Consider the following 19,964-nt stretch of genomic DNA (forward strand, 5'->3'; position numbering starts at 1 on the left):
CTGCCCATCTTTGGACTGTGGGAGGAAACCGGAGCACCCGGAGGAAACCCACGCACACACGGGGGGATGTGCAGACTCCGCAAAGACAGTGACCAAAGCCGGAATCGAACCTGGGACCCTGGAGCTGTGAAGCAATTGGGCTATCCACAATGCTTCCGTGCTGCCCTTAAGAACAAATTAATCTACACTATATCATTCTACCGTAATCCATGTACCTATCCAATAGCTGCTTGAAGGTCCCTAATGTTTCTGACTCAACTACTTCCACAGGCAGTGCATTCCATGCCCCCACTACTCTCTGGGTAAAGAACCTACCTCTGACATCCCCCCTATATCTACCACCATTCGCCTTAAATTTATGTCCCCTTGTAATGATTTGTCTCTGTTCTGTTCAATCCCTCTGTTAATGAACGCTAGCATACCATAGGCCTTCTTCACAGCTCTATACACTTGAGTGGCAACTTTCAAAGATGTATGAACATAGACCCCAAGATCTCTCTGCTCCTCCACATTGCCAAGAACTCTACCGTTAACCCTGTATTCCGCATTCATATTTGTCCTTCCAAAATGGACAACCTCACACTTTTCAGGGTTAAACTCCATCTGCCACTTCTCAGCCCAGCTCTGCATCCTATCTATGTCTCGTTGCAGCCGACAACAGCCCTCCTCACTATCCACAACTCCACCAATCTTCGTATCATCTGCAAATCTACTGACCCACCCTTCAACTCCCTCATCCAAGTCATTCATGAAAATCACAAACAGCAGAGGACCCAGAAATGATCCCTGCGGTACGCCACTGGTAACTGGGATCCAGGCTGAATATTTGCCATCCACCACCACTCTCTGACTTCTATCGGTTAGCCAGTTCGTTATCCAACTGGCCAAATTTGCCACTATCCCATGCCTCCTTACTTTCTGCATAAGCCTACCATGGGGAACCTTATCAAATGCCTTACTAAAATCCATGTGCACTACATCCACTGCTTTACCTTCATCCACATGCTTGGTCACCTCCTCAAAGAATTCAATAAGACTTGTGAGGCAAGACCTACCCCTCACAAATCCGTGCTAACTATTCCTAATCAAGCAGTGTCTTTCCAGATGCTCAGAAATCCTATCCCTCAGTACCCTTTCCGTTACTTTGCCTACCACTGAAGTAAGACTAACTGGCCTGTAATTCCCAGGGTTATCCTTAATCCCTTTTTTGAACAGGGGCATGACATTCGCCACTCTCCAATCCCCTGGTACCACCCCTGGTGACAGTGAGGACGAAAAGATCATTGCCAACGGCTCTGCAATTTCATCTCTTGCTTCCCATAGAATCCTTGGATATATCCCGTCAGGCCCGGGGGATTTATCTATCCTCAAGTTTTTCAAAATGCCCAATACATCTTCCTTCCTAACAAGTATTTCCTCAAGCTTACCAGTCTGTTTCACACTGTCCTCTCCAACAATATGGCCCCTCTCATTTGTAAATACAGAAGAAAAGTACTCATTCAAGACCTCGCCTATCTCTTCAGACTCAATACACAATCTCCCGCTACTGTCCTTTGTCGGACGTACCCTCGCTCTAGTCATTCTCATATTTCTCACATATGTGTAAAAGGCCTTGGGGTTTTCCTTGATCCTACCCGCCAAAGATTGTTCATGCCCTCTCTTAGCTCTCCTAATCCCTTTCTTCAGTTCCCTCCTGGCTATCTTGTATCCCTCCAGCGCCCTGTCTGAACCTTGTTTCCTCAGCCTTACATAAGTCTCCTTTTTCCTCTTACCAAGACATTCAACCTCTCTTGTCAACCATGGTTCCCTCACTCGACCATCTCTTCCCTGCCTGACAGGGACATACATATCAAGGACACGTAGTACCTGTTCCTTGAACAAGTTCCACATTTCACTTGTGTCCTTCCCTGACGGCCTATGTTCCCAACTTATGCACTTCAATTCTTGTCTGACAACATCGTATTTACCCTTCCCCCAATTGTAAACCTTGCCCTGTTGCACGCACCTATCCCTCTGAAGTAATGAATTGGGAGTCTTTATAGGTTAAGAATCAAAGACTGATGAATGAGAATTGCTTGCACCAGCCGCAGCTCAATGGATAAGACTCTGAATTAGAAGGTTGTGAGTTCCTCCCACTCCACAATAACCAAGGCTCACGTTCCAGAGCCGATCTGAGGGAGTGGGAAGCGGCTGAAGGTGTGCTGCCTTTCAGGTGAGGCTGAAACCAAGGCAAGTGGTTGTAAAAGATGCCATGATACTATTTCGAGAAAGAGCAGGGCATTCCCCCCCTGCATCCTGGACAATATTTCATTCCTAGATTACCTCGTCGATGTCACATTGAGGTTTATGGAAGTTTGATGTGTGCAAATTGGGTGCAGTGTTGTCTACGCTGCGACAGTGACTGTTCCTCAAAAAGTAGATCATTGGTTGTAAAGGACTTGAGTGTGAAAGATGCTATGTAAATGCAAGTCTTCCTCTCTTTGGGCAGCACAGTAGCATTGTGGATAGCACAATTGTTTCACAGCTCCAGGGTCCCAGGTTCGATTCCGGCTTGGGTCACTGTCTGTGCGGAGTCTGCACATCCTCCCCGTGTGTGCGTGGGTTTCCTCCGGGTGCTCCGGTTTCCTCCCACAATCCAAAGATGTGCAGGTTAGGTGGATTGGCCATGATAAATTGCCCTTAGTGTCCAAAATTGCCCTAATGAAATGAATGAAATGAAAATTGCTTATTGTCACAAGTAGGCTTCCAATGAAGTTACTGTGAGAAGCCCCTAGTCGCCACATTCCGGCGCCTGTTCGGGGAGGCTGGTACGGGAATTGAACCGCGCTGCTGGCCTGCCTTGGTCTGCTTTCAAAGCCAGAGATTTAGCCTTGTGCTAAACCAGCCTCTTAGTGTTGGGTGGGGTTACTGGGATATGGGGATAGGGTGGAGGTGTGGACCTTGGGTAGGGTGCTCTTTCCAAGAGCCGGTGCAGACTCGATGGGCCGAATTGCCTCCTTCTGCACTGTAAATTCTATGAAGTCACACCAATGATATTGGAGAAATGAAATCTGGGTAATATATACCAAACATATCCATGGGTGTTGAGCAGGAAGTGTATCATATACATTTACAAAGGCTGGATATGCTCAAAATCATGGTATGATGTTGGTCAGAAAATAACAGAGACCAGTTATAACATCCCTGCCATTAACTGTATATAGACCAAGATATTCCAGAGTTGCTTGCCTGTAGCACACTAAACAGTGTGGCTTTGTTTTAAAATGGGAGTATTTATGACCACATTAACGTGGCAGTTTATGTTTGCACTGCCAACTTGGCAATGGACCTTACTGCAGAATGGCAGTGAACCTGTTAGGATTTATTTTTGGTACCATTCAGCCTAGTGTTGCAGAGTGGAATACTTTTCCATTTTCAGAGCGAGCATTTCCCAGCGCTGCTCAAGTACAAGTTAGCTTAAGATTGCAAGTTCCCTCCACTCCTCAGCAATGCACCTAATGCAAAAGAAGATGCTGAAAATTTCCAGGTCCCACAGCGAATGTCTTATCTCCTCACTAAGCGAATCCGCCAATTGGTGCCAAATTGCGGGCAAGTTAGGCTTGTGGACTGATGCCCAACAGGAGCTGGATTGAGGATTGCCTTTCCAGCTCCTTTCAATTCAATTTCCTGTGGTTCCCAGAGGGGTATTTTCAATCCTGGTCTGGGCTGGTTATGAGTCATTGTCTCAAACGCGAAAGGAATGTTTTCACTTGTTGTGCTAATTGGCCCCTGAAAACACACATTTCTGCTGCTTGTGTCAGCTCCTGGAGGAACATTTGTTATTAAGACAAACCCAGTCAGCTTCTAAGCATTTCCAAGTAAGCGCTCTCCTACTGTGGGTTATGTCCTCAGTCTGGCCCATTCTCTGTAAAGTTAAACATAACTGGTCAGCTGCATCTCAGTGGAGGGGGTGATGGATGATTCAAAGCAATGATCTCCTGGCTGACCTTTGCAAACATGGGCACGTCAAAAACTCAGCCCACGTTGCAGCAAATGCCATGTCCTCATCACTCCAATGCCCACTGACCTACATTGGCTCCCAGTCTGGTGACAACACCATTTGAAAATTCTTATCCTCTTTTTCAGAATCCCCCCCCCATGCCTTCACCCTTCCTACCTCCAGTGTCAGCCCAGTTACTCGCACTCTTAACTAAAGTTGTGAGTTCAAGTTCTGCTCCAGGACTTGAACATGAAAATCAAAGCTCACCCTCCAGTGCAGTACTGAGGGAGTGCTGGAGGGTTGGAGGTGCCGTCTTTCAGAGGATACTTTATATTAAGACCGCATCTGCCTTCTTTGGTTGCTGGTAAAGATTTCCATTTATTCTGAAGAAGAAGAGCAAGGGAATTTTCCTGAGTTACAATCGTAGTTGGTGTTATAATTGGACGGGAAGATTCTAGAATGGAATCCTGACTCAATAGATCGTAACTTTTACCTTTTTTTTTTATAAAACGTGGAGGAATGGAGTCACAGAACCACCAATTAGTTTTAACAAAAATAATAACATGAAAACGAAAGAGAAAATGCTGGAAAATCTCAGCAAGTCTGGCAGCATCTGTAGGGATAGAAAAGAGCTAACGTTTCGAGTCCGATGACTCTTTGTCAAAGCTTTGACAAAGAGTCATCGGACTCGAAACGTTAGCTCTTTTCTCTCCCTATAGATGCTGCCAGACTTGCTGAGATTTTCCAGCATTTTCTCTTTCGTTTCAGATTCCAGCATCCGCAGTAATTTCTCTTTTAATAACATGAATAATTGGATTATAATGCAATACTCCTTTACTCCCCCTTAGTTTAACAAATACACACAGATTTAAAGATTAACATGGATTACAAAGTACATCTTAAGCTACAGTGGTCTCATTAATTCAAAAAGTCCCTTTTGAGCACACGGGATGACGGTGGCCAAGTACACACTCTGCTCTGAACCCAAGTTACAGTCCGTGGGTTTCTCCTCCGTATCCTTCCAGATGATTGTCACGTGAGGGTTTCCATACTCCACTCTCAAAAGCAAGCTTTAATCCCTTCTCTCAAAATAATGTTTTCCCTTGGAGGTTTGCATTCTGAACTCCAGTCCCGATTTTACAGATGGCACTTTCAAACAAAGCTTCCACTCTGCTAGCAGAGAATCCAGTCCAGGATTTCTTTGTCTTGACTGCTGTGCAAACTGCTCAAAATGCTTTTACGATTCCCAGACGGTATTTAAATGACACCAAACGTTTCATCTACCCCTGAAATCTGCTGTCCCATTTAAATCAAGTTGCTGCAATTGTGTCTCTAACTCAGAACACTTTGTTTATTCTTCCTTGAATTCTTCTGAACAATATCTTGGTTTCTGTTCAGTTAACTCCAGCCGCCTTAAACACACTTTCTGTCCCAATTCCCTGGTTATCTGGACTGTGACTTGTACTTTAGGAATCCTGCCTCTTTGCAGCTCCAGTTCTATCCAGTCTTCTGGCAGAGTTGAGAGATGTCCCTGAGATCCTGTCTCCGACTGCTCTGGCTTCTAGTTAAAATGAATAACAAAGGAAGGTGGCCTCCTGTTGCCAAGCAACGCCCCTGTTGCCACTATTTTTACTTCATGCTGCAGCCCTCTCTAACCACAATAGAAAGACAGTTGGAACTTGACCAACCCCCAAATATAGATACACCTTTGTCTAGTATGAATTCCCCACAGGTTTTATCCTGCCAGGCACAAAAACATTAAATTAAACCCGCTTAAAACTATACCTTATTTCTAATGTTTACCAATACAAATACAAATCCGTTGGTTTTCCTAACCTCCGCGTCATCCTGGCCAATACTTATTCTTGAAACAGATTATCTCGCTGTTATCACTTTGTTTGTGAGAGCTCACTACACAAATCAGTTGCCACTTTTTTAATATTGCATAAATGACTACACTTAAAAAACAAAAAGTACTTTGTTAGTTAAGCATTTTGGAGCATCCTTTAGTTTAGAAAGGTTCCACACAATAAATGCAAGTATTTTCCTCACCTAACCACAGAGCTCTCCATCTCAGCACCATTCCAATTCTGGCCTCTTGAGCTTCCCGATTTTCATCATTCCATTGTTGGCAACCATGCTTTCATTTGTCGCGCAGCATCACGGTAGCACAGTGGTTATCACTGTGGCTTCACAGCGCCAGGGTCCCAGGCTCGATTCCCGCCTGGGTCACTGTCTATGCAGAGTCTGCATGTTCTCCCCGTGTCTGCGTGGGTTTCCTCCGGGTGCTCCAGTTTCCTCCCGAAAGTCATGCTTGTTAGGTGAATTGGACATTCTAAATTCTCCCTCTATACCCGAACAGGCGCCGGAGTGTGGGGACTAGGGGATTTTCACATTAACTTCATTGCAGTCTACCTGCGACAATAATAAATATTATTATTATATTATTAAACACTGAAATTACCTCCCTAAACCGTTCCATCTCTTTAGCCCTCTCTCCTCCTTTAAGCTCCTTCTTAAAACCGGTCTCTTTGACCAATAAGAGTTTGGTCACCTGCCCGAATATCTCCTCATGCAAGTATTTGTCAACTCTCCTGTGAATTGCCTTGGGATTTTTGCAACATTAAAGGCACTATATGAATGCAAATGATTGTTGTCTGACTCCATTTCTGGGTGGCAGAGCAGAATGGCAAATGCGCAAGGAACTCTCGTCAAGGCTCAGCATGGAGTTCAGTAAAAGCAAGTCAGAAGAAAAATTCCATATTGCTTTTTTTCTAAAACGTTCTGGTAATAAGCCCTCGTCCCGATACAGATGGCAGCGCAAGTGTAGACACATGGCAACCATTATTAGATGTCTAATGTTTGTTTGAATTTAGGTCATCGAATTCTGAGATTTGAGGCGCGAACTAAACTCTTAGCAAAGCTGTTAGTGAGAGGCACCCCTCTTTTTCAAGCCCGTCTCTTAGTTAATCAAGAAGGCTTCAGCCAAACTTGTCGGCAAAGTTAGGGAATCAAAAATTGACACAGCTGTATAAACAACACAAAGAGCTCCTGACCTCAGCGCTTTCAACTGTTCTAGTCAAGTTTCATAAGTAGAATTTTTTTTTACAGCTGATAGATTGATCAAGACTTGAGAATAACTGCATGTCATTTATCTAGATTGTTTTTATAGAGGCTTTTGTTTCTAACACTCCCTTGTAAACTTGTCATGATTATTTTAACTCCTCGGGCTTAAAATCTTTTTAATACATTCAGTTGTTGGGTCCGCCAGCCTCCAATGTGTGATTCTGTTTCAAACCTCTAACTAGAACTTCCTATACAGTGCATCGCTTCCACAAGGACCTGTCAGCCCAATCCACCATTTTGCCTCCTGGAAGATTGATTGTTGATCTATAGATACCCCCCGTCTTTTGCACTTCTCAACCTCCTGCAGAGTCCTCGTCATCGCTGCTCAGTCCTATCAGATTGCTTTATCGTGTACCGTTCAAGCTCGATGTGTACTTCCCATCCATGTTGAATGGCTTATTGGTAACGTCACACACACTGAACCAGAAGGCAGTAGGTTCAAGTTCAACTTGAGCACATAAATAGGCTGATGTTTCAGTGCGTGTACATGGTTGGAGTATCTGGTGCAGGGGGTGTTGGATTCGCTGTGCAGGTGGATGTAAAAGCCACGCTGAAAGAGTGCGATGTTCTCCAAAGCCTTGACCAACATTTCCCCCCCCCCCCCCAAATGTCTATCGCCAAAACAGATTAATTGTCACTTCTCTTATTTATAGGATCACACTGCACAGATGGGAGGCCATTCTTCCCATCATGCCTGTGTTGGCTCTTAGAAAGTGCTACCCAATTAGTCCCACTCCCCTGCTCTGCCCCCATAGCTCAGCATATTTTCTCCACAAAGTTGCTGTTGAATCTGAAATCACCGCCGTTTCAGGCAAATCATCATAACTCACTACTTAAAAAATATCCTACTCCCATCCACTCTGAATCTTTTGTCCTTGATATGTATGTCCCTGTCAGGCAGGGAAGAGATGGTCGAGTGAGGGAACCATGGTTGACAAGAGAGGTTGAATGTCTTGTTAAGAGGAAAAAGGAGACTTACGTAAGGCTGAGGAAACAAGGTTCAGACAGGGCATTGGAGGGATACAAGATAGCCAGGAGGGAACTGAAGAAAGGGATTAGGAGAGCTAAGAGAGGGCATGAACAATCTTTGGCGGGTAGGATCAAGGAAAACCCCAAGGCCTTTTACACATATGTGAGAAATATGAGAATGACTAGAGCGAGGGTAGGTCCGATCAAGGAGCAGGAGATTGTGTATTGAGTCTGAAGAGATAGGCGAGGTCTTGAATGAGTACTTTTCTTCAGTATTTACGAATGAGAGGGGCCATATTGTTGGAGAGGACAGTGTGAAACAGACTGGTAAGCCCGAGGAGATACTTGTTAGGAAGGAAGATGTGTTGGGCATTTTGAAAAACTTGAGGATAGACAAGTCCCCGGGCCTGACGGGATACCAAGGATTCTATGGGAAGCAAGAGATGAAATTGCAGAGCCGTTGGCAATGATCGTTTCGTCCTCACTGTCAACAAGGGTGGTACAAGGGGATTGGAGAGTGGCGAATGTCGTGCCTCTGTTCAAAAAAGGGAATAGGGATAACCCTGGGAATTACAGGCCAGTTAGTCTTACTTCGGTGGTAGGCAAAGTAATGGAAAGGGTACTGAGGGATAGGATTTCTGAGCATCAGGAAAGACACTGCTTGATTAGGGATAGTCAGCACAGATTTCTGAGGGGTAGGACTTGCCTCACAAGTCTTATTGAATTCTTTGAGGAGGTGACCAAGCATGTGGATGAAGGTAAAGCAGTGGATGTAGTGTACATGGATTTTAGTAAGGCATTTGATAAGGTTCCCCATGGTAGGCTTATGCAGGAAGTAAGGAGGCATGGGATAGTGGGAAATCTGGCCAGTTGGATAACAAACTGGCTAACCGATAGAAGTCAGAGTGGTGGTGGATGGCAAATATTCAGCCTGGAGCCCAGTTACCAGTGGTGTACCGCAGGGATCAGTTCTGGGTCTTCTGCTGTTTGTGATTTTCATTAATGACTTGGATGAGGGAGTTGAAGAGTGGGTCAGTAAATTTGCAGACGATACGAAGATTGGTGGAGTTTTGGATAGTGAGGAGGGCTGTTGTTGGCTGCAAAGAGACATAGATAGGATGCAGAGCTGGGCTGAGAAGTGGCAGATGGAGTTTAACCCTGAAAAGTGTGAGGTTGTCCATTTTGGAAGGACAAGTATGAATGCGGAATACAGGGTTAACGGTAGGGTTCTTGGCAATGTGGAGGAGCAGAGAGATCTTGGGGTCTATGTTCATAGATCTTTGAAAGTTGCCACTCAAGTGGATAGAGCTGTGAAGAAGGCCTATGGTGTGCTAGCGTTCATTAGCAGAGGGATTGAATTTAAGAGCCGTGAGGTGATGATGCAGCTGTACGGCCGCATTTGGAGTAGTGTGTGCAGTTCTGGTTGTCTCATTTTAGGAAGGATGTGGAAGCTTTGGAAAAGGTGCAAAGGAGATTTACCAGGATGTTGCCTGGAATGGAGAGTAGGTCTTACGAGGAAAGGTTGAGGGTGCTAGGCCTTTTCTCATCAGAACGGAGAAGGATGAGGGGCGACTTGATAGAGGTTTATAAGATGATCAGGGGAATAGATAGAGTAGACAGTCAGAGACTTTTTCCCCGGGTGGAACAAACCATTACAAGGGGACATAAATTTAAGGTGAATGGTGGAAGATATAGGAGGGATGTCAGAGGTAGGTTCTTTACCCAGAGAGTAGTGGGGGCATGGAATGCACTGCCTGTGGAAGTAGTTGAGTCGGAAACATTAGGGACCTTCAAGAGGCTATTGGATAGGTACATGGATCACGGTAGAATGATGGGGTGTAGATTAATCTGTTCTTAATCTAGGACAAAAGTTCGGCACAACATCGTGGGCCGAAGGGCCTGTTCTGTGCTGTATTTTTCTATGTTCTAATTGATTTAAATCTGTATCCTATAGTTGCCAATGCTCTTGCCAATAGAAAAAGGTCACCCTGTTTACTCTTTCAAAGCTCCTCATGGTTTTTGAATACCTCTATTAAATCTCCCCTTAACGTTCGCTGTTTTAAGACAAACGATGCCAACTTCTCCAATCTCGCCATATAACTGAAGTCCCTCTTGACCTGTGTTGTTGAGGGATAATTCTGTGTGTGACTATAACTCTTTAACCGCACGTTCAAACAATTCACTGGCTCTAGAGTGCCTCGTGAAATCTGGATAGGTGCTATATGAATGCAAGTTTCTTCTCCAAGAATTCTGCCAGTAAAGGGTTAAACTTGCAAGTTTACAGTGTTTCTTTTCCAACAAAACTCATCTGAACAAAGATGTGTTTTACCCCTTCATTCTCCTACAAAGTCTAAAGAGCTCAAAATTGTAACAATTCTGTGGGTGATGAATTGTTATTGATGTTTCCCTTTGGGTAATCAAATCCCTACAGTGCAGAAGGAGGTCATTCAGTCCATCGGCACCAACCCTCTGCCCTATCCAGGCCCATTTCCCCACTCTATCCCCATAAGCCTATCTAACTCTTGGACACTAAAGGGAAATTTAGCATGGCCAATCCACCTAACCGGCACATCTTTGGATGGTGGGAGGAAAGCGGAGCACCCGGAGGAAACCCAGGCAGACACTGGGAGAACGTGCAAACGTCACAATTTAGACAATGGACTGAATTTTCAATCTGGGGCCTGATTATTTTCAGGTCCCGATCCACGCCCCTTGTCTGGTTCGGCGCTGTGATGCTATTTCAATATGCAAAGCCTTTAATTGTCCTGGTAGCTAGTTAGTGCCATGGCATTGCCTGGGCCTGGAGGAAGGACCTGGGCCTGGAGGAAGGACCTGGGCCTGGAGGAAGGACCTGGGCCTGGAGGAAGGACCTGGGCCTGGAGGAAGGACCTGGGCCTGGAGGAAGGACCTGGGCCTGGAGGAAGGACCTGGGCCTGGAGGAAGGACCTGGGCCTGGAGGAAGGACCTGGGCCTGGAGGAAGGACCTGGGCCTGGAGGAAGGACCTGGGCCTGGAGGAAGGGTCTGGGCCTGGAGGAAGGGTCTGGGCCTGGAGGAAGGGTCTGGGCCTGGAGGAAGGGTCTGGGCCTGGAGGGAATGATCTTGGCCTGGGTCCGGAGGAAGGGCCTGGGTCCGGAGGAAGGGCCTGGGTCCGGAGGAAGGGCCTGGGTCCGGAGGAAGGGCCTGGGTCCGGAGGAAGGGCCTGGGTCCGGAGGAAGGGCCTGGGCCCGGAGGAGGGGTCTCCGCCTGGAAGAAGGGTCTGGAGCTGGAGCTCAATGCTCAAAGACAGCAGCCTCATGGTGCATACAAGTAGTTAAATGGTTAATCAGAAGGTACTTGACACTCTCTGCTCAAGCAGTGGCAACTTAGTGCCACTGCTTGAGCAGTTTGAACAACCCTGTTTTATTCCTAGCACTTTAATCCAGCAGCAACACCACATAATGGCACTAAAATTAAAGAAAAGGCTGAGGATGCTGGAGCCGTGAAATAAAAAGTGCTGGAAAATCTCAGCGGGTCTGGCAACATGCGATTCTAATGAATCTGAACCTATTTCATTGAGGATCTTTGCAAGTTTTAGGAGACCAAGATCTTCCAGAAGAGAATCATATTGCCATTGAAACGTCCACTCTCTTTCTCCCTTCACAGATGCTGACAGACCGACTGAACCTTTACACTTTCTGTTTTTATTTGACATGATGGCTCTCGATGTGGACCTGACCGTTTGCTCTTCCTGTTCACTGATTTGAAAAAAAGATTCTCATCTTCAGCCCATTAACGAGCTCTTCCGCGGGTTTAACGGACAGTTAACCAACAGATTGCTGGCTCCTCCGCACATCCCCCTTCCTGACGTGCCTTCCGGGAGTGTTATTTTTAAAGCGCACCTGACCTCACCGACAGGGGCATTTGAAGATCCTGCCCAATGTTTCTGTGGAATGTTCCACAAGAGTAAACCGTTTGAACAAATTATCACAGGGTTAAAAGGCCGTATCAGCCTCCCCGAACAGGCGCCGGAATGTGGCGACTATGGGCATTCCATAGTAACTTCATTTGAAGCCTACTTGTGACAAGCGATTTTCGTTTCATTTTTTTTTCTCTCTCTTGCACTTAATTGTGCTTTCTTTCAGAGCTGGTGCTCTGTGTTTTATTTCTGCTCTTTTATTTTGTCAGTTTATTTAATGAGGCAATGTTTTCCCTCCTTGTTGGGGATTGGCACTCCAGCTACACTAGGATTCAACACTTAATGTATTCCAGCCTGCCTTCTGCACCACTCGCCCCTTGCTCCAAGGGACATCGGGGGGGGGGAGAGAGTCTGTTTCACTCACAAAGGAGAAAGGCTGCACCAATAAAGCTGCTGCTATTAGCGTCGGAGGGCATGGCAGCCATCAAGAAGGCCAGGGGGGTTTTAAGGCTCCTTGGATGTTTGGGATATCTTTTAATTGGCAGCTGCTTGTGCTCGTTTAAGGCGCTGGCCCATGGAGTTTTTAAACTCTGGTGTATTTCAGGCAGGCTGCTGCGGACTTACAGTAACACAAGTTGCCTGCGCTGTTCCTGTAAGCCAATGAGCAAAGCCACCATTTCAGGGCAAAGAGATTTACCGGTGTGATTACGCTGAAGCGCTAAGTTTGCAATCCGTCCACGGCTAACTCTGGTACACATTTTTAAAGTCCAATGAAAAGTCCAATTTCCGACATCTTTTTATGTAAAATTTTAACTTGTCATGTATTGGTGGGATGCCAGAAATATACATATTTCAACAGCCACGCGGGATATGTTCTAGGACAAACAGTCAGACATGAAACAGTGGTATGATGTGTAATCCACTGCTGAGCTGTTTGTTTAACTGCACTAGAAATTTACACAAGGATAGTACTGAGTTAACAGGAAGGAATAGAACCAGTTTAGATAGCAAATGGTTTGGCTTTTCCGTGAATATTAATGTAGCAGAAATATTAACTTATCAGGGAACTCACTGTGTTCTATGGCTTTGCTGCATTTGCCTTAAGGTGACTAGCAAATGTTTCCCCGGGTTTCAGATTTTTGTGTCTATCTTTTTAGCTACCAGTGGCTGTAGCCTTTCTCTACCTGGACCTCACAAACAATATTAAGGATTTGTTAAATGAGTAAAGTGGAACCTCTGAATATTGCACTTGAAAATCTACATTCTTTTTACCAGCTTTCCCTCTCACCGCAAGGCAGGGTCCCACCTCCTCGCTGTTTTACAGTAGCTGGGGGCACTGCATTTGTTCTGTGGTTGGAAAAACTCCCTTTGCCCAGTGGGTAGTGATCAACCCCCCTATTTGCCCAATGGGTAGTGATCAACCCTCCATTTGCCCAGTGGGTAGGGATCAACCCCCCATTTGCCCAGTGGGTAGGGATCAACCCCCCATTTGCCCAGTGGGTGGTAATCAATCCTCCATTTGCCCAATGGGTAGTGATCACCCCCCCCCCATTTGCCCAGTGGGTAATCAACCCTCCATTTGCCCAGTGGGTAGGGATCAACCCCCCATTTGCCCAGTGGGTGGTAATCAATCCTCCATTTGCCCAATGGGTAGTGATCACCCCCCCCCCCCATTTGCCCAGTGGGTAATCAACCCTCCATTTGCCCAGTGGGTAGGGATCAACCCCCCATTTGCCCAGTGGGTGGTAATCAATCCTCCATTTGCCCAATGGGTAGTGATCACCCCCCCCCCCCCATTTGCCCAGTGGGTAGGGATCAACCCCCCATTTGCCCAATGGGTAGTGATCAACCCCCCATTTGCCCAGTGGGTGGTAATCCTCCATTTGCCCAGTGGGTAGGGATCAACCCCCCCATTTGCCCAGTGGGTGGTAATCCTCCATTTGCCCAATGGGTAGGGATCAACCCTCCATTTGCCCAGTGGGTAGTGATCAACCCCCCATTTGCCCAGTGGGTAGGGATCACCCCCCCCCCATTTGCCCAGTGGGTAGGGATCAACCCCCCATTTGCCCAGTGGGTAGGGATCAACCCCCCCCCCATTTGCCCAGTGGGTAGTGATCACCCCTCCATTTGCCCAGTGGGTAGTGATCACCCCTCCATTTGCCCAGTGGGTAGTGATCAACCCTCCATTTGCCCAGTGGGTAGTGATCACCCCCCCCATTTGCCCAGTGGGTAGTGATCAACCCCCCATTTGCCCAGTGGGTAGGGATCAACCCCCCATTTGCCCAGTGGGTAGTGATCACCCCCCCCCCATTTGCCCAGTGGGTAGTGATCACCCCTCCATTTGCCCAGTGGGTAGTGATCACCCCCCCATTTGCCCAGTGGGTAGTGATCAACCCCCCATTTGCCCAGTGGGTAGGGATCAACCCCCCATTTGCCCAGTGGGTAGTGATCACCCCTCCATTTGCCCAGTGGGTAGTGATCACCCCTCCATTTGCCCAGTGGGTAGTGATCAACCCTCCATTTGCCCAGTGGGTAGTGATCACCCCCCATTTGCCCAGTGGGTAGTGATCAACCCTCCATTTGCCCAGTGGGTAGTGATCACCCCCCCCCCATTTGCCCAGTGGGTAGTGATCAACCCCCCATTTGCCCAGTGGGTAGGGATCAACCCCCCATTTGCCCAGTGGGTAGTGATCACCCCCCCCCCATTTGCCCAGTGGGTAGTGATCACCCCTCCATTTGCCCAGTGGGTAGTGATCACCCCCCCATTTGCCCAGTGGGTAGTGATCAACCCCCCATTTGCCCAGTGGGTAGGGATCAACCCCCCATTTGCCCAGTGGGTAGTGATCACCCCTCCATTTGCCCAGTGGGTAGTGATCACCCCTCCATTTGCCCAGTGGGTAGTGATCAACCCTCCATTTGCCCAGTGGGTAGTGATCACCCCCCCCATTTGCCCAGTGGGTAGTGATCAACCCCCCATTTGCCCAGTGGGTAGGGATCAACCCCTCATTTGCCCAGTGGGTAGTGATCACCCCCCCCCCCCATTTGCCCAGTGGGTAGTGATCACCCCTCCATTTGCCCAGTGGGTAGTGATCACCCCCCCATTTGCCCAGTGGGTAGTGATCAACCCCCCATTTGCCCAGTGGGTAGGGATCAACCCCCCATTTGCCCAGTGGGTAGTGATCACCCCTCCATTTGCCCAGTGTGTAGTGATCACCCCTCCATTTGCCCAGTGGGTAGTGATCACCCCCCCCCCCCCATTTGCCCAGTGGGTAGTGATCAACCCCCCATTTGCCCAGTGGGTAGTGATCAACCCCCCATTTGCCCAGTGGGTAGGGATCACCCCCCCCATTTGCCCAGTGGGTAGAGATCAACCCCCCATTTGCCCAGTGGGTAGTGATCACCCCTCCATTTGCCCAGTGGGTAGTGATCACCCCCCCCCCCCATTTGCCCAGTGGGTAGGGATCAACCCCCCATTTGCCCAGTGGGTAATGATCAACCCCCCATTTGCCCAGTGGGTAATGATCAACCCCCCATTTGCCCAGTGGGTAATGATCACCCCCCCCCATTTGCCCAGTGGGTAGGGATCAACCCCCCATTTGTCCAGTGGGTAGTGATCAACCCCCCATTTGCCCAGTGGGTAGGGATCACCCCTCCATTTGCCCAGTGGGTAGGGATCACCCCTCCATTTGCCCAGTGGGTAGGGATCATCCCTCCTTTGCACAGTGGGTAGGGATCAAAACCCCTTAATAAAAATAGACAGAAAGGCCTCAGTGATGCCTGGGGTTGGAAACTAACATTGAGTAAAACATTGGTCAGGTCCAGCTCTGATGTGCCTCCACTCACTGCATAATTGACTCTTCCACCCTGGCACACTCCCTAGCGGGAGTTGATACATTTAGAAGAGAGGAATTAGGTAGCGAAGATCGCCTGGTCATATTTGCAGAAATGAGCAGCCAACATTCTAAAGCTACCAGCATTGTTAATCCCTTTCCCTGAGCATTGTCCCAACCATACAATGCTTCAAATGTGAAAGAAATGTAAAATGGAAGGTCTGTAGCTAAAGTTGAGAAATGCGGTTGGTCAGATTTGGAACTGATGTGGGGAGTAAGAGGATTGACATTATTTTTCTGTACACGAGGCAATTTGGTTAGGCGCATCACCTTGCAGTAGTGTCATGTGAGAGTACCCTTTAAGAAATGGGTGTTTAAGAAATGTACCTTTAAGAAATGGAGCTGCTCATGTTACTGGAGTGATGTCAGAGTGTGGGTGGAGCTGAGCTCTATTTCTGCTTTTTAGTTTTCAGTTTGAGAAAAGTTTGGGTGCGTCTGGTGTTTTTTCAGTGAGCTGCACTGCTGTTGATCTCTGCCATCCAAAGACTATCTATGGATCATTTGGCAAACTCAAAATTGTAAAACGGTCTCGGTATTAAATGCAAACCTAATGTGTTCCTGTTTGAAGGTTTGTTAAGTATTTTGGATGATAAAAGGACAGCATACAGGTTACTTAGTGTTGTATTCTTTGGGGGGGGGGTGTATTTGATTTACTGGTTGCTAAGATATTCACTTTGTTTTAAAAAGGTTAACTTGAGTTCGTGGAATAAATATTGTTTTGTTTTAAAAACCCCTGGTGTATTTTCTGCTGTACCATACCTGTAGTGTGGGCCGTGTGCTCCCCATACCACAATCTATTAAAAGTTGTGGGTCAGTTGAACTCCATGATACACTTTGGGATTCTCTAAACCCTGACCCATCACAGTAGTGTTGGTCTGGTCGTTCACTGTGAAGATGTTAATCCTCATCTATGAATATCACCTTTCAGGGAAGAACATCTGCCCATATCTGAAATAACTGCAAGCTGGGTTTACTCCATATTCCTATGCATCTGACCCTCTGAGTTACCACTCCACTTCACCCAGTAAAATGCAGCGTGCCTTTGTTAATACTTATGGAGAAGAGGGCAGGATAAAATCGAGAGACTGGTGAATGCTGCAAAGCTGCAATTAAGAGGAAAATGTATTATACAGAATATGCAGGATAGAAACAGGCTATTCAGACCCTCCACTCCTTGCCGGCATTAATCCTACACTCGAGCAGTACTTAGGGTAAGCCAACTAGTTATTGATACGCATTTCAAAGAACAACAAAGAACAGCACATGCACACAAACAGGCCCTTCAGCACTCCAAGCCTGCGCCAAACATGCTGCCCATCTAACCTAAAACCTTTTACACTTCTGGGGCCCATATCCCTCTACTCGCATGTTATTCATGTATTTGTCAAGAGGCCCCTTAGCCGTCACAATCGTATCTGTTTCCACCACCTCCTCTGGCAGTGATTTCCAGGCACCCACTACCCTCTAATGTGTTTAAAAAATAAATAAAAAATTCCCCTCGCACATCTCTAAACTTTACCACTCTCACCTTAAACCGATGTCCGCTAGTAATTGACTCTTCCACCCTGGGAAAAGGCTTCTGACTATCCACTCTGTCCATGCCCTCATAATTTTGTAGACCTCTATCAGGTCGCCCCTCAACCTCCGAAGTTTCAGTGAGAACAAATCTAGTTTATCCAACCTCTCCTCATAGCTAATGGCCTCCATACCAGGCAACATCTTAGTAAACCTCTTCTGTACCCTGTCCAAAACCTCCACATTCTTCTGGTAGTGTGGCGACTATATTCCTTGGAACACTATATTTCAAGTGCAGCCTAACTAAGGTTCTGTACAGCTGCAGCATGACTTGCCAATTTTTATACTCAGTGTCCCGTCCGATGAAGGAAAGAATGCCGTTTGTCTTCTTCAGTACAGTCTCCACCTGTGTTGCCCCTTTCAATGACCTGTGGACCTGTACACCCAGATCCCTCTGCCTGACAAATTCTTACGGATTCTGCCATTTACGGTTTATTTCCCACCTGTATTAGACCTTCCCAAATGCGTTACCTCACATTTGTCCGGTAATAAACTCCATCTGCCATCTCTCCGCCCAAGTCTCTAACCGATCTATATGCTGTTGTATCCTCTGACAGTCATCGCTATCCGCAATTCCACCAACCTTTGTGTCGTCCGCAAATTACTAATCAGACCGGCTACATTTCCCTCCAAATCATTTATATATAACTACAAACAGCAATGGTCCCAGCACTGATCCCTGCGGAACACCATTAGTCACAGCCCGCCATTCAAAAAAGGCACCCTTCCATTGCTACCCTCTGGCTTCTATAACCTAGCCAGTTCTGTATCCACCTTGCCAGCTCACCTCTGATCCTGTGTGACTTCACCTTCTGTACCAGTCTGCCATGAGGGACACGCTTAGAAGCTGCTGTTGTCTACTCTTGAGTGACACTGGATTTGGCAATATCCTGATGTCTATTTACTTCTAACCTGATCATCTTTGAAGTGTAATTAATGACTTGCCAAACATTCATCCATGGTACCATTTATGTCCCTCAGATCGAATCTGTTGTGCTGAAGGAGAATATGAGAGTTATGACTGAAAACTTCTACGCAGCTATTTTTGGATATGATGAGGTGAGTGTTGAATTTCCTTGAAGTTCTCGCCTCCTGGAAAGGTGGAAAGACTTTTTAAGATGAAGATTTGTAAGTTCACTGCGTGCATCAGGTGGTGACAGTATGTTTCTCACCTTAATATTCGAGCTGGATAATTTGAGGGCTGATACCGGGAAGCACTTCCTTATACAAAGGTTAGTGGGAATGTCGAATTCTCGCTTCCAAAATGCTGCTGAGGTTAGGAGAAGTCAATTGAAAATGTCACAGTTGAGATTGGCAGATGTTTGATGGGCAAGGAGGGGTATTGTGTTATGGAACCAAAGTGGATAAATGGAGTTGAGATGCAGATCATCATAAATCCAATTGAATACTCTTAACAGGCCTGAGAGGCTTATAAACCTCCTGTTCCTACGTAACGTTCTGCCCAAACTCTCAACTGAAGAGGAGCCACTTAAATTAAATTAAATGAAAATGAAAATCGCTTATTGTCACAAGTAGACTTCAAATGAAGTTACTGTGAAAAGCCCCTAGTCGCCACATTCCGGCGCCTGTTCGGGGAGGCTGGTACGGGAATTGAACCGTGCTGCTGGCCTGCCTTGGTCTGATTTAGCCCAGTGTGCTAAACCAGCCCCTAAATGAGATACCCAGTGCGAATATATTTTAACCAGCAAGTTAGAGCTCCTATGAAGGAGGCAAGGCAAGTGGTGGATTGGAAATGTCTGTGGCGTATAGACTTCATATCTAGTTTATTTAAAAATCAGAGAAAGCTTTTGGCGCAGAAGGAGGCCACTTGGCCTGTCATATCGGCACAGCCGAACCCCCATCACTCTAGAGGTTGAGATGCTGCGGTTGCTTTTTATGCTTTGCAGGATTTATTGCACAGTGCAATGAGCTGCTATAATATGGCTGGCTACAAAGTATTCACAGTGTAGAAATTTAACAGCAGGTCTTTATGCTCTATGCAAACCTCCTTCAACCTTCCCTCATCTCATCCTATCAGCACATCCTTCTAGTACTTCCTCCCTCATCTGTTTCTTAATACATCTGAACTATTCAGTGTGTAGAATTCTATATTATAACCACTCCCTGGGTAAAGATGTCTCTGTTAAACTGCCTATTGGATGTATTAATAACTATCTTGTACTGATGGCCCCTGGTTCGGTTTATGCCCTGGCGACTATGGATGTTCACTCCTGATGTGACCTGTATGACCTCCTCTCTCTCTCGCCCTCTAATCTTCATGTGTGCTTTCACTGCAAAGTACTAAAATAATACAGCCCCCATCAAAAAGCTCGAGTCAGAACAAACCTACACTGTGTTTCTAAACCAAAATCATTTGGCATGGGTTTGTCTTATTTGGAAGTAATCTCATGAAATACCACTTATACATTTCCTTGCTTTCTTTACACTTTTTTTATTGCTTCACTGAGCCAAGAAATGCGGAGAAAAATTGAGTGGATCCTGATCCCATTCCGTGGGTCCTATTCTCTT

The 19,964-nt window shown here is 46.5% G+C and overlaps 1 protein-coding gene across 1 annotated transcript in view; it reads left to right on the top strand.

Moving 5' to 3' along the window:
• Positions 1 to 19,964, top strand: part of uqcc1 (ubiquinol-cytochrome c reductase complex assembly factor 1) — a 96,085-nt gene that overhangs the window by 56,842 nt on the left and 19,279 nt on the right. Inside the window, exon 6 of the mRNA XM_072515561.1 lies at positions 18,417 to 18,494. Coding sequence (XP_072371662.1) covers positions 18,417 to 18,494 — 78 coding nt within the window. The remainder of the gene's footprint in view (positions 1 to 18,416; positions 18,495 to 19,964) is intronic.

This window comes from Scyliorhinus torazame, chromosome 8 (genome assembly GCF_047496885.1).
Source record: "Scyliorhinus torazame isolate Kashiwa2021f chromosome 8, sScyTor2.1, whole genome shotgun sequence".
NCBI lineage: Eukaryota > Metazoa > Chordata > Chondrichthyes > Carcharhiniformes > Scyliorhinidae > Scyliorhinus > Scyliorhinus torazame.